Source organism: Pan troglodytes, chromosome 21 (genome assembly GCF_028858775.2).
Source record: "Pan troglodytes isolate AG18354 chromosome 21, NHGRI_mPanTro3-v2.0_pri, whole genome shotgun sequence".
Lineage (NCBI taxonomy): Eukaryota > Metazoa > Chordata > Mammalia > Primates > Hominidae > Pan > Pan troglodytes.
Window position 1 is genome coordinate 42,397,498 of NC_072419.2, and position 14,863 is coordinate 42,412,360.

The 14,863-nt window shown below is 47.6% G+C and overlaps 1 protein-coding gene across 50 annotated transcripts in view; it reads left to right on the forward strand.

The window, feature by feature from the left end:
* Window positions 1-14,863, forward strand: part of EPB41L1 (erythrocyte membrane protein band 4.1 like 1) — a 139,877-nt gene that overhangs the window by 66,713 nt on the left and 58,301 nt on the right. For 26 of the 50 annotated variants that reach the window (XM_063802892.1, XM_063802893.1, XM_063802894.1 and 23 more), the window contains one exon: window positions 14,104-14,294. The exons of the other annotated variants lie outside the window; for them this stretch is intronic. In XM_063802892.1, the coding sequence (XP_063658962.1) occupies window positions 14,118-14,294 (177 nt within the window). In that variant the 5' untranslated portion in view covers window positions 14,104-14,117. The remainder of the gene's footprint in view (window positions 1-14,103; window positions 14,295-14,863) is intronic. 50 annotated transcript variants of the gene reach the window in all.

The window sequence follows — 14,863 nt, forward strand, 5'->3', positions numbered from 1 at the left end:
GAACATCCACTGGATAAAATAATACGCAGTGGTGAACACCCACAGAAAAACTGCTTGCAGTGGATGGAGCTGTGCAATTGCAAAGCTCTTTTGCATCCTTGATTCATTTTGTGCTTATGACTGCTCTGCGACAGAGGTGGGGCCGGGGCTAGATCCTTTCTGTGTTTGAAGAGAATGACGCTAGACCCCAGTCTCCTTGAAGGCAGAGTTCACATTTTATTCATTGTTTCGTCACAGCATGTTGCTCAGTGGTTTGCAAATACTTGTCCGATGAAAGAATGAGTGAACTAATCAAGAGGGGAATTGACTTGATCAAGGTCACTCAAGTTGTAAGACATAGTGCCTGCCATATTCTTGCTATTCCCTACTTGCCACATTCTTCTCACTAACCACTCACTATCTTCGAGGGGAATAGGACAGAGAGGTTCCCAGTGAGGACCTGGCACTTGCATAGAACAGGGTTTAAGTCTTCTTTCTGTTTTTACTAGCTGTGAGGCAATTGGCAAGTTAATTAATCTTTCAAAGCCCCAATTTGCCCAGCTGTAATGTGGATAGTCCAAGTACCTGGTTTTAGGGTTGTCATCAAGATTGAATAAGTTAAGGCATGTAAACATCTTGGCATGGTAACTAGTACATAGTAAAGTATCCATGAACATTAGTGGAGATGATGATGATGTCATGATGTGATGTCATTAATGGTCTGATACAATTAATGTTAAATGGGAAAGAAGACCCATAAGATTATCAGTATTCATATTACAATGGTAAAAAATTAGGTATGAACATAGATACAGATTGGAAGAAAACAGGTAGAAAATGGAGTTCCAGCAAGCATATGGGAAGTAAATAAAACAGAAAAACAAATATTTCTTTACTGTTATATTTACTTTTCTTTAGTTTTAATTACAAAAAAAATTTGTGGAAAATCTAATAATTCAGAAGTGTAGGCCAGGCACGGTGGCTCATGCCTATAATCCCAGCACTCTGGGAGGCTGAGGCGGGTAGATCACCTGAGGTCAGGAGTTCAAGACCAGCCTGGCCAACATGGTGAAACCCCATTTCTACTAAAAATACAAAAAGTTAGCCGGGCATGGTGGCTGGCGCCTGTAATCCCAGCTACTCAGGAGGCTGAGGCAAGAGAATCTCTTGAACCCGGAAGGCAGAGGTTGTGGGGCAGTGAGCCGAGATTGCGCCATTGCACTCCAGCCTGGGTGACAGAGTGAGACTCCGTCACAAAAAAAAAAAAAAGAAAGAAAGAAAGAAAGAAAGAAAAAAAGTGTATTCTCCCCTTAGATCCCCAAACAAATCCTATTCTCCAGTCGTAGCTAATAACAGCATGTTGTGTATCCTTCCAGGATATTTTCTATACCAACATAAACATACAAACCAGAATGGGATCATACATTGCATTATTGTTTTACAACTTGCATTTTTCATGTAACTACACATTGACATCTTTTTATGTCAGTAGATATAAAATCTATCTCAAAAATTTTTGCAATAGGTATGTTATACTTTCATAATTAAATTTTTAATGGATAAACCCTACTAATTTGGCCAGCCCCCCTGTTGATTGACATTTGAAGTTGTTTCCAATTTTACGGTATTCTAAGTAACGCTAACTGAACTCTAACAGTATTTAGACAATTAATGAAAATCAAGTGAGAGAAGGAGTCAGAAACCATGAGACCGTGAGAGTTGCCCTCAAAGGTCTGCTGCTTCTCCCTTCTCCTGTTCCCTCCTCTCCTCACTGGAGCCTGGGGGAACTGGTCTTGGAGAAGGCCATCTCTCTGTCACCCTCAAAAGGTGGTGATGTCCCAGGGAAAGACCCTTTCTTTCACCCACCCAGTATGGAGCTCTCCTAGGAAATTTTCAAATTCTCTTAGGATGCTCTAAGCTGCTGCTTGGGCTGTGCAGCTGCCCACACCCAGACTGTCCTTGGACAAGCTTTCTACCTTCTCTGTACCTCAGTTTGTCCATCTGTCTGGTGGTGATCAGAGCCATTGCTGCCACTGAGTGTCTTCTATATGTCAAATACTGTGCTAGAGCAAGCTTCATGTGCATTATCTGTTTTTCTATTTTTTCTTTTTATTTTATTCTTCTTATTTTTTTGTTTGTTTGTTTTTTGGGTTTTTTTGTTTTGTTTTTGAGATGGAGTCTTGCTGTGTTGCCCAGGCTGGAGTGCAATGGCAGGATCTCAGCTCACTGCAACCTCCGCCTCCCCGGTTCAAGCAATTCTCCTGCCTTGGCCTCCCAAGTAGCTGGGATTACAGGCACGTGCCACCTGCCTGGCTAATTTTTGTATTTTTAGTAGAGACAGGTTATCACTGTGTTGGCCAGGCTGGTCTCGAACTCCTGACCTCAGGTGATCTGCCTGCCTCAGCCTCCCAAAGTGCTGGGATTACAGGCCCGGTCGTTATTCTTGTTTTTTTAAAGACAGCCTGTCACTCTGTCACCCAGGCTGGAGTGCAGTGGCATAGTCACAGCTCACTGTGACCTCAAACTCCCAGGCTCTAGTGATCCTCCTGCCTCAGCCTCCTGAGTAGCTGGGACTACAGGTGCACCCCACCATGCCCGGCTAATTTGGGGGGGTGCACAGGGTAAAGACAGTGTCTCGCTCTGTTGCCCAGACTGCTCTCAAACTCCTGGGCTCAAGCAATCCTCCCTCCTTGGCCTTCCAGAGTGCTGAGATTACAGGCGTGAGCCACCACACCCTGCCTATCTCATTTAATTCTCACTATACACCTTGGAGGTGCAGGGGATAGTCTTCTCAATAGAGGTTAAGTAACCTGCCCAAGGTCACCAAGCCTGTGGCATCAGGATTCCAGCTCTGGCTCATAAGCCCATGTCTGTAACTGCTGTTTCCTGCCCACTCTCAACAGTGGCTAATTGGTGAGGTCCAAGCAAAATGATTATAAAAAGATCCTTTAAGTTGTAAAGTGCCCTGCATGTGGGAGGGATTGATACTGCCGTTATTATTTCTACATCCAGAGCAACAGTAGCTTTGGTTATATGGCTTACAGCAAGTTAGAGGTCGTGGGATGTAGCAGCATTGAGTGGGGAGAGCACTGGACTGTGAGCCAGCAGACTTGAGTCCTAGTCCTGGCTCTCCTTGAAACTGACTAGCCATGTGGCCTTGGCCACTAAGCCGCCTGGGAAATAAGCTCACCTACTCCATGTGGCCCTTGTGCAGCTCAAATAAGATAAAGCCCAAAAGACAGCCAGCATGTTGCCCGGTTCTCGGAGGATACCCTGCTAGCGGGAGGTCTCTCTCTGCCTTCTGCATCGTCATCAGGATGGGCCAGGTGGGACGCATGTCTCCGTTTTAATGCTGTTACTCTGCAGTTCTGTGCTGTCACATGGTCCCCAGCCCACCACTGCACATCAGCCTGAGGCTCCCTAGTGGCCCGTGAAGCTTTTGGGCAAGAAGCCAAGGCTGATGGGTGGTGGCCTTTTCACATTGTTTGGTCTAAAGTGGTGTCCGTGGGTACTGCAAACCTCTGACGAATTGCCGTCTCCCCACTGCCATGTACAAATCCAAGCACCAGACAGGATGACTGCAGACCCAGCTCCCTTTTTGATCCTTCTTGCCTGGCTGTGAAAGTGGCTTGAGGTCTCAGAGGCAGCTCTCTCAGCCTGTACCCTCCATCCTTTCATTCACGTCCATGCAGACATTATCACTCAGGGAAGTGAGTGTTCCATACTGGGGAAGTCCCCTTGGGAAGGAAGTCACATCATCTCCAGCAAGTGAGAGAAAGAATAAGCCCTAATAGGCACTCTTTCTGTTTTTTTTTTTTTTTCTTGTAATTCTTCTTTTTTCTTTTCTGACTCCGAAAGTAATACATGCTCATAGTAGAAAATTGAAAAATACAGAGAAAAAGTCCCCTATTTCCTTCTCCAAGGGAAGGCTATTGTTAACATTTTAGTCTTTGGACTTAATTGGAGAGTAATATTTCTGGAGCAAATATTTCTAATATTCTGGTATGTGTTTAGTGTTTTACAGGCATGATCTGATTCCATTTTCACAGTAAGCCTATGAGGTATGTAAGTTTATCATCATGACTTTACAGATGAAGAAACTGAGGCACAAAGAGGTTAAGGGGCTTCCTTACGGTTCCCTTGCCTTCCTTGACTTCTTAGCCTATTCTGCCTCTTCTCAGGCTCCCCTTATCCTAAGTGAGCATCAGGTGGTGGATCAGTCAGATTCTGACAGGAAACAGAATTCCACTCAGATGCTTCACCTGAGGAGATGTTAATAAAGATGTGAGCAGGGTGAGGGGAACCCACATGGGATGGTGAGGCACCCACAAACTAACAGTGACAGAAGGCATTACTAGCTCTCGGCCTGAATGAGCAGGAGGGAGTGGTGTTACCTGAATTCCGTGACCAGTAGAGGTGGGCAGGGAGCTGTCGCAGAGGGGCTCAGCCACCACCAGGACCACAGAGAGAGAAATTGGGGAAGATACACCCAGGATCTCTCTCCTTCCACCTTCTGAATTCCTGCCAGTGCCTTCTTCTTTATTATTTTTTTTTAAGACAGAGTCTCTGTCATCCAGGCTAGAGTGCAGTAGCATGATCTTGGCTCACTGCAACTTCCACCTCCCAGGTCTGCCTCAGCCTCCCTAGTAGCTGGGACTACAGGCGCCTGCCACCACACCCAGTTAATTTTTATATTTTTAGTAGAGACAGGGTTTCACCTTGTTGGCCAGGCTGGTCTCAAACTCCTGACCCCAAGTCATCCACCCACCTTGCCTCCCAAAATGCTGGGATTGCAGGCGTGAGCCACTGTGCCCGGCCCCTGCCAGTGTCTTCTATTGGCCAAATGGAACCAGAAGCCAGGAGGCAAGGGAGCTCAAGGGACAGTCCAATGGGCCAGCCTCCTGCTTCTTCAAGCAGGTCATGTATCTGGGGGTGCACATGGAGACTAACAACCCAAGCGACATGGTTGTAGGGAGATGGGAGAGACATGTCCCCTGACTTCCCAGAAAGAGTTGTCTTAGTAACTGACTATTAAAAACATCATTCAAAACAAGAGACTTTTTTTCTGCCTGGGAGTCTCTTGGTGTTTTGGTGTCTCCTCCCTCCTCTGCCCCCCATCTCCTCTCTCACCTGGTTCAGAATTTCCAAGAACACCTGGGCAACAGTCTTTGGTGTCATTGGTGTGCAGGGTTTAGAAGAGACAACCTTGCTTGCATGATACATGTGGCTGTGTGTGTTCTCATGTTGTTTCACTGCTGTGCCTATGCATACAAAGACATGCTTCTTGTGTACATGTCATAAGCATCTATAACATAGTCTCCTCTGTATCCAGCAGAATATTCACTTTTTATTTATTTATTTATTTATTTATCTAATTTTATTTTTTTGAGATGGAGTCTTGCTCTGTCTCCAGGCTGGAGTTCAGTGGCATGATCTCGGCTCATTTCAACCTCTGCTGCTGAGGTTCAAGCAATTCTCCTGTCTCAGGCTCCCGAGTAGCTGGGACTACAGGAGCCTGCCACCATGCCCGGCTAATTTTTGTATTTTTAGTAGAGATAGGGTTTCACGATATTGGTTAGGCTGGTCTCGAACTCCTGACCTCAGGTGATCCACCCGCCTCAGCCTCCCAAAATGCTAGGATTACAGGTGTGAGCCACTGCGCCTGGCTATTTATTTATTTTTGAGACAGAATCTCGTTCTGTCACCCAGGCTGGAGTGCAGTGGTGTGATCTGAGCTCACTACAACCTCTGCCTCCCAGTTTCAAGCAATTCTTCTGCCTCAGCCTCCCAGGTAGCTGGGATTACAGGCACGCACCACCACACTTGGCTAATTTTTGTATTTTTTCTAGGAACAAAGTTTCACCATGTTGGCTGGGTTGGTCTTGAACTCCTGGCCTCAAGTGATTTGCCTGCCTCGGCCTCCCAAAGTGCTGGGATTACAGGCATGAGCCACCGCGCCTGGCCCAGGACATTAACTTTTGTATCTCAAAGTCCTCCCATTCTCTGTAATAGCCTTGATCTCCATGGCCTTCCTCTGATGTGGACAGGGTCTCTCATCCCTGTTTGACACATGAGGAAACATGCTCAGAAAGAGGAAGTGGCCGGGTGTGGTGGCTCACGCCTGTAATCCCAGCACTTTGGGAGGCCAAGGTGGGTGGATCACCTGAGGTCAGGAGTTCAAGACCAGCCTGGCCAACATGGTGAAACCCTGTCTCTACTAAAAATACAAAAATTAGCTGGGCATGGTGGCATGCACCTGTAATCTTAGCTACTCGGGAGGCTGAGGCAGGAGAATTGCTTGAACCAGGGAGGCAGAGGTTGCAGTGAGCCAAGATTGTGCCACTGCACTCCAGCCTGGGCGACAGAGCGAGAATCCATCTCAAAAAAGAAAAAAGAAAGAGGAAGTGACCTGCCCAAAGCTGATCAGATCGGAAGTGGAAGCACTGAAGCAGCAGTGGTCCCAATTCTAAGTTCAGCTCTTCCCAGTATATTTCCTTTTCAATCTTGGGAAGTCTTTCTTTAGCCAGCCCCAACCCTGGGAGAAATCAGTACAGCATGAGCCCCCTGAGGTTGCTGGAATGCCATACAGTGGGAAGAACTCTGGAGTCAGAGATACCTGGCACAGCCTTATGACCTTGGACAAATCCATTTGCCTCTTTGCACGTGTGCATCCTCATTAGTAAAATGAGGAGAATAATATCAGGTCTTTGGATGGAAACATCAGGTGTTGAGATAAAATAAATCATCAGGAGAGGCAGGCTGGCTGGTAGCCACAAAGGCTCCCAAGGTGAATGCAGCCCAGGTCTCCATCCTCAGTTGGGTAGACTAGAAATTGTCTCTTTGTGTTCTATCCATCAGTCATCCATGTGTTCAACCTTTTATCCATCTACCCCTCCATCTGATGCCAAATCTGCTGAATGTGAATTCTGGCACTGCTGTTTACTAGCTGTGTGACCTGGAGCAAGTTCCTTAACTTTTCTGCTTCAGTTTCTTCTTTTGTAAAATAGGGATAATAAGAGCACCTATTACCCATTATAGGTTATTGTGAAGATGAAGTGAGTTCATTGATGTAAAGTACTCAGATCAGCGCCTAGCAAATAGCAGACTACAAATGATAATGTTGTTTTTATTTATCAAGAACTGCGCTGAGCCCTGGGGATAATGGCTAACCAGACAAAATTCTTATCTTTATGGAGTTTATTTTGGAAGGAGGGATAAAAAGAAATAAGTAAATCAATCAATGATAGAAGATCAGTTTGTGATAATTACTATGAAAACCGACCACCCAGCTGGGCGTGGTGACTCACACCTGTAATCCTAGCACTTTGGGAGGCCAAGGCGAGCAGATTGGCTGAGCTCAAGAATTCAAAACCCAATCTCTACTAAAATACAAAATAATTAGCTGGGCATGGCTGTGTGCACCTGTATTCCCACCTACTGGGGAGGCCAAGGCAGGAGAATTGCTTGAACCTGGGAGGTGGAGGTTGCAGTGAGCTGAGATCATGCCACTGCACTCCAGTCTGGGCAACAGAACGAGACTGTCTCCAAAAAAAAAGAAAAAGAAAACCAATCACCCAACCCAGCATGCTTGCTTAATGGATTCGAAGTTTCTGTTTGGGGTGATAAGAATTTTTGGAAATAGATAGTGGTGATTTTTGCACAACATTGTGAATGTAATTAATGCCTCTGAATTGTTACCCTTAACAATGGTTACAATGGCAAAATGAAACAAAAACAAAACAATCTAGCATGCTGTAACCAAAAAAACAGGGGAAAGGACCTAAATAAATTAGACAGGGTGGTCAGGGGGCACACAAATTCACAATCTGAAGGTGGGAGCTGCCAAGCTGTCCATGCAGAGGGAACATTACAGACTATCATTAAGGACAAAGCCCCAAAGCCTTGCACAGTCGAAGAACAGACGGAAAGCCAATGTGACAGGCTCATGGTGATGGTGGCGGCGTGGGGAGGGAATAGGGGACCAGTAGTGGTGGGAGCTGATGCTGAATAGATGGACAACAGCCATATACAGAGGTCTGTAGCTTTGATAAAGAGTTTGTGTTTTATTTTAATGGGAGGCCCCTGGGGGTTTTAAAGAGGGCATCCGGCTGGGTGCGGTGGGTCACACCTGTAATCCCAGCACTTTAGGAGGCTGAGGCGGGCGGATTGCCTGAGCTCAGGAGTTCAAGACCACCCTGGGCAACATGGTGAAACCCCCATCTCTACTAAAAATACAAAAATTAGCTGGGCATGGTGGCGGGTGCCTGTAGTCTCAGCTACTTGGGAGGCTGAGGCAGGAGAATTGCTTGAATCCAGGAGGTGGAGGTTACAGTGAGCCGAAATCATGCCACTGCACTCCAGCCTGGGCCATGGAGCGAGACTCCATCTCCAATAATAATAATAATAATAATAACAATAATAATAAATAATAAATAAAGAGGGTGTCCATTGAGAGTTTTGGAAAGATTCTTATGGCTGCTTTGTGGATAATAAACTCTAGGAGGGCCCAAGTGGTCACAGGGAGACCATGGAGCAGGCTGGGGCAGCTCCTGGAACAAGCTGATAGTGGCTTAGATTTAGGCAGTTGCAATGGTGATGGAGAAAAGGAGCAAATCCAAGTTACTGGACTCAGAGATGCTGACTCATGCTAACCCTGGTTAGAGGGCCTGATGTATAAACCGGATACCAGTTGATTCATTTTTAAGGAGTGGTTTCACTGCCAGGCTGAGTGGATATTGCCTCATCTGGGCTAGGACACCCTCTCCCTGCAGACCACCCAGATAAACAGCCACAGGTGAGAAGGCTGCTGAGTGCCCCTGGAAGGTGAGCTAGAGGAGCCAGAGGGTGGTTAGGGTGTTGAAGAGGGTCAGATGCTGACAGTCTGCTGGGCCAGCCCCAGCCCAGGCAAGCATCCCTGGCCTCACTGGGTCCCTTTCCCCCAGACAGAGTAAGTACGGGCGCTGTCAGCATTTACTTCTCTGGCTGACCTTTCTCTTTTCTAATCCTGTGCATTAGGCCTTTCATATGTTAGTGTCATCAGTCTGGCCCTGCTGGCCTCTGTCTGTTAGAAACATCTCTTTCTCCATTTGTTGTGGGTGGACACTTCTGAAGTCCCGTTCTCAGGCCCCTCCTCACTGCAGCTTCCCATTACTGCTGGTAATTATAGACCCTACGTCTCAGGCTTGTTTTATTGGGTGTATACCATGTTAAGTGCTTTTTTTTTTTTTTTAGATGGAGTCTTCCTCTGTTGACAGGCTGGGGTGCAGTGGCGCGATCTCGGCTCACTGCAACCTCTGACTCCCAGTTCAAGCCATTCTCCTGCCTCAGCCTAGCCTCAGTAATCCTAGCACTTTGGGAGGCCAAGGCGGGTGGATCACAAAGTCAGGAGTTCGAGACCAACCTGGCCAAGATGGTGAAACCCCATCTGTACTAAAAATAGAAAAATTAGCTGGCTGCGGTGGCGGTCACCTGTAATCCCAGTTACTCGGGAGGCTGAGGTAGGAGAAATTGCTTGAACCCAGGAGGCAGAGGTTGCAGTGAGCTGAGATCGCTACACTCTAGTCTGGGTGACAGAGCAAGACTCTGTCTCAAAAAAAAAAAAAAAAAAAGTGGCAACTCAGGCTCAGAAAAGTGAAGTCACTTGTCCAAGGTCACAGAGTGAGCAAGCATTGGCACTAGGCTTTGGATCTGGGTCTGCCTGACTCCACAGCCTGTGCTGTGAAGCACTGAGCCACAGGGCCGCCTGCTCTACCTCCCTTCAAGAGGTCCATGAATGACTGTGTGAAGTCTCTAGCCCTGGGCCTGGCTGGCAGCAACGCTTAGTGTTGGGATCTCTGTCCTTCTCCTGCACAGTGATGCTTCTGACTCTTGCAAGGCTCCCAGCTCCGTCACTCCTCCCAAGCTCCAACCAGTTCCTCCTTCCAGGCTGTTTGGTGCTCACCTTTATAGGCTTCTCACTCTGAAGTGCCAGAATGTCAAGGTCTCCTCTCTATCCCCTGCCCAACCCCCTTCTTCCCATCTCTGGGCATTTGCCCACATGGTGACTCAGCTCAAATGCTCTCCCTGCATCTCCTGTCTAAATGGCTCCCTTTTTTCAACACCTAATTCCACCTTCACCTCCCCACCCTAGAAGCTTCCTTTGGGAACTCCAGGCTATAGTCCAGATCACCAGGTCCCCAGACTCTGCTGAGAGGCTGAAACATACATGGCAAATCTAAATCATCTCCTGCATGAGTGTTTAGCCATTTCCTGGGTGAGCATCCTCTTCCCACACTGCAGCCAGCTCCTCGGGAACCAGCACGTGCTTCCCTCCAGGGGCCACTACAGTGCCTGGCCCAGCCTAGCCGCACAGCAGGCTCCATCAGTCTGTGCTCACCTGGGCCTGGGCAGAACCATGCCCACGTGACGGGCTATGTCAGAAGCCAGGGCCACCTAGGCTCCCTTTCTGTGGCCTAGTGAGAGAACCATGCTGTTATCCTTGGATTTGTGAAATAAAGATTTCATCATAGATTTTTTTTTAAAATATGTTATTTTTGATTTATAAATTTTTTAAAGGTTTAAACAGATTTTATCTCCTTCTCATACTGCCATATCAAGCCATGTGCCTCAGAAAAATTTCTTTTTTGACCTCTAACTTAAACTCATTCAAGGAATCTCCAAGTATAGTAGCAAAACCAAGAACTACAGTTAAACAGAAGAAAAAATAATAATCTGTCTTCCCGCCACCCAGAAATAACTATAGTTAATACTTTGCTGAATTTTCTGTATCTGTGCATGTGTATTCATTAACACAGAGATAATCTGTACAAACTATTGTGTATCATGCTTTTTTACTCAAATCTTTTCCATGATTTTTTACGTTTTTTTTTTTTAACTCTTTAGAGTGGATAAGCCATCATTTCTCTCACTAGCCCCTGGCCATGGAATGCAGAGGTGGCTCCTGCCACGTCCTTGGTGTCTAGCGTGAACCTGAGTATTTTCTCCTTTGGGGGGTTCTGTTGGGGTTTGCTTGAGGCAGCCAAGTACAGTGGAGAGAAGGCAGACCTAGAGTTAGGATCTGGGGAGTCTGGAGGCTGGGGAGGGAGGAGAGTGGGCGGAGGAACCAGGGAAACCTGGTTTCTGAGGAAATGACTGTCAGTCGTCTTTTTTGCTCACTGGGTCTCACCTGTAAAGGAAGAGGAGTAGATTGAATTATCTCAAAAATGATCTCAAAAGGCATTCAGCTCCTCTCCTCTGTCGTTCTGGGAGCGCCAGGCATTTGCTGCCAGCGGGCTCTGCTGGAGACCCAGGCAGAGGAAGACTGGGATATTTATTTAAGGTTGCTTTCCTGGCTATTTCAAGGAACCTCAGGCCCAGGAAAAGTTCCGAGAGTGTGAGCTGAAATCAGATTGAGGCCATCGGAGAGGGAGGAGTGGAAGTGTCTCCCGGCTGTCTGGGCCCACAAGGGGTCATGTGGATTCTGCATCTCACAGCAGAAAACACACAGATGAGTCTGTGATGCTTTTTTTTTTTTCTTTTTAAGCAAAATTAAGTAGGCAGTTATTTTAAGAGTTCTTGCCTATAGGTCTTATCTGGCATTATGACCAGTATCCTTAAGTGTAGGCTCAGAAAAGATCCTGAGCCCGGTGCACCGGTATCATTTGGACCCTTCCAAGGCTGTGGGCTCCCCTAGAGCAGCTCTCATTGCTTTGTATCCTGGCCTGGAGTCAGCACTCATTGTCCTGTAAGTGACAGAGAGCCTTTATTTAACTATGGCTTTCAGTTATACCCGTAAAGCAGAGAGTAGTGGCTTGAGTGGAAAGCATTTCTGGGTGGGGAGGAGGTGATGGGGACCCAGGCCTTCCCTTCCTCCTCATCTTCCTTCTAAATAGCAGCATCAGTAACAACAAACCCTCTCATTTGTACTCCAAGCCTCCACGCAAAAAGCCTTTCCACCGTTATCCACTCTGTGGGGGGCTGAGGATGTTCAGGGCCCCAGAGCTCTCCTGTGCCTGAGTGGGATGCTCAGGGTCCCTGGCTTTCTATCCAGTGCTCTTGGCTTTGGGCTGGGCTGATGTCCACTGAGATGCAGGGAGAAAAACTGAAAAATGAAAAGGAAGTGTGGGGCGGGGGACCTGGAGCACGTGGCTAGCCCAGGGTGGATGCTGTGTCTGTCTGTCTGTCTATCAGAGGCCTCCCACGATGGATGGTGCAGGGGAGAGGGCGTGCCATGCCAGTCTAGCCTGAATCTCTCTCATGTAATATGATAGATTTAGAGGAAGGGCCTGGACTCAGGGGTGAGGGTTCCTGCTCATTTCTCTATTTCCCTGGTTTTAGCTTCAAAGCTTTTTTTTGAGGATCTGTTGATTGGGGGCAGGAATGGGTGCATCTGATGCCCCTCCGCCACCCTACCTTTCTAAAAAGCCAACTTGTACGTTTAAAAAAGTACGTATGTATATTTTATTTATTTTAATTTAATTTTTTTTTTTGAGATGGAGTCTCACTCTTATCACCCAGGCTGGAGTGCAGTGGCTCAGTGAAACCTCTGCCTCCTGGGTTCAAGCGATTCTCCTGCTTCAGCCTCCCCAGTAGCTGGGATTACAGGCATGCATCACCACAGCCAGCTGATTTTTGTATTTTTAGTAGAGACGGGGTTTCACCATGTTGGCCAGGCTAGTCTCGAACTCCTGACCTCAGGTGATCTGCCTGCCTCAGCTTCCCAAAATGCTGGGATTATAGGCATGAGCCACTGCTCCCGGCTTATGTATGCATATTTTAAAAGATAAAAGTACTTCCAAAACATATAAAGTGAAAAGTGAAGTTTTCTCTCTTATGTCACCCAGTTCCCAGGGATCTCTTTCATTTTCCTTTACCCACTTCTGCCTTACCAACCTCTCTTAACATTGGTAAGTATCCTTTCAGACCTTTTACTAAATGTGTGCAAACACAAACATATGTTGTTGAGGTTACTGTTTTGTTTTTCTTTTTGCTTTTTCTTTTGGAGAAGGAGTCTCACACTGTTGCCCAGGCTAGAGTGCAGTGGTGCAATCTCAGCTCACTGCAACCTCCGCCTCCCAGGTTCAAGCGATTCTCCTGCCTCAGCCTCCTGAGTAGCTGGGATTACAGAAGTGCGGCACCACACCTGGCTAATTTTTGTATTTTTGGTAGAGACGGGGTTTCACCATGTTGGCCAGGTTGTCTTGAACTGCCGAACTTAGGTGATCCGCCCTCCCCGGCCTCCCAAAGTGCTGAGATTACAAGCATGAGCCACTGCGCCTGGCGTGTTTTGTTTTTCAAATATAAAAATGAGACCATGCCATTCTCTCTCTCTCTTTCTCTCTCTGTAACTTGCCTATTCCAGCAGAATAGCTGGGCAATGGGTCCTTGACTCTCTGAAATCTCCTCATTTACTGCTGAAAGGGGAAAATGACAAGAATAGTTTATCCCAGAAAGCATTTCTCTACGTTGCTCATGTTTTGGATGAGTCTGAGAGAGGTGAAGTGACTGCCACATTTGTGGCCAACTCGGGGACTGAGCCTGTTCTTTTGACTTTTACATCGTCAAGCCTGCGCGTTTTTTTGTTTTGTTTTGTTTCAAGTTTCTTCCTGTCATTCTCTTTTTGCATCTATTCTGTGAAGTTAGCAGGGCAGGAATTATTGAAGCTTGGGGTATGAAGAGGTGTGTCCAGCTTCAGCACTGGAAAGGTCTGGAACCCAGGGTTCTTTTAGTTAAATTCTGTGCATCCAGCTTTGCTGAGGGTCTACCAAGCGCCAGGTGAGGTGGCTGGAGAGACAGCCTGGCTTGGACCCTGCCTGGAGGCGGTCACTGGCAGCCCCGTGTGCTCCTGGTAGAGCAGGGCTCCCTGGAAGGACTCATCATCCCTATGAAAGGCCCAGAGATTTGAGTCCCTGAAGAGCTGCAGACACAGGGTGGGAGGGGTGCCTGTGACCTCGGCCACTAACCCCTCACCTCCCATGACCCTCCCTCCTCCCCACTTCCTCTGTCTCTCCCTTCCTCCTCCCTTTGCCCTGTGACTCTTTGTCCGCTTGCCTCCATCTGTCTCTCTCCGCGTGTGGTTCCTGCCCCTCTCGCTGTCATACCATTGCTGTCCCTCCCTGTCACATGATCTCCTTCATGCCAATGCAGGCGTGCTGGTCACCATGACAACAGAGACAGGCCCCGACTCTGAGGTGAAGAAAGCTCAGGAGGAGGCCCCGCAGCAGCCCGAGGCTGCCGCCGCTGTGACCACCCCTGTGACCCCTGCAGGCCACGGCCACCCAGAGGCCAACTCCAATGAGAAGCATCCATCCCAGCAGGACACGCGGCCTGCTGAACAGGTGTGTGCCCGAGAGCATGGGCGTAACTTTCCTGCCCAGACCGTCCTCCAGGTCCAGTTCTTAGGGCTCCAGTATTTTTTCTGGAGGGAGGAAAGAAGGAAACTAAGATTTATTAGTGACCCGTTACATGCCAAGCACTGTGCTGGGAGCATTGTTGTTATTTTATTTTCTTTTTTGAGACAGGTCTCACTCTGTTGCCCAGGCTGGAGTGCAGCCTCAATCTCCCAGGCTCAAGCAATCCTCCCGCCTCAGCCTCCTGAGTAGCAGGGACAACAGGCGTGCACCACCGCACCTGGCTAATTGTTTTAACTTTCTTTTTTTTTTTTCAATTGAGTTGGAGTCTCGCCCTGTCACCCAGGCTGGAGTGCAGTGGTGCCACTGCACTCTTCGCTCACTGTGACCTCTGCCGCCCGGGTTCGAGCAATTCTCCTGCCTCAGCCTCCTTAGTAACTGGGATTACAGGCATGCACCACCACGCCTAGCTAATTTATATATTTTTAGTAAAGACAGAGTCTCACCATATTGGCCAGGCTGGTCTCAAACTCCTGAGCTCAGGTGATCCACCTGCC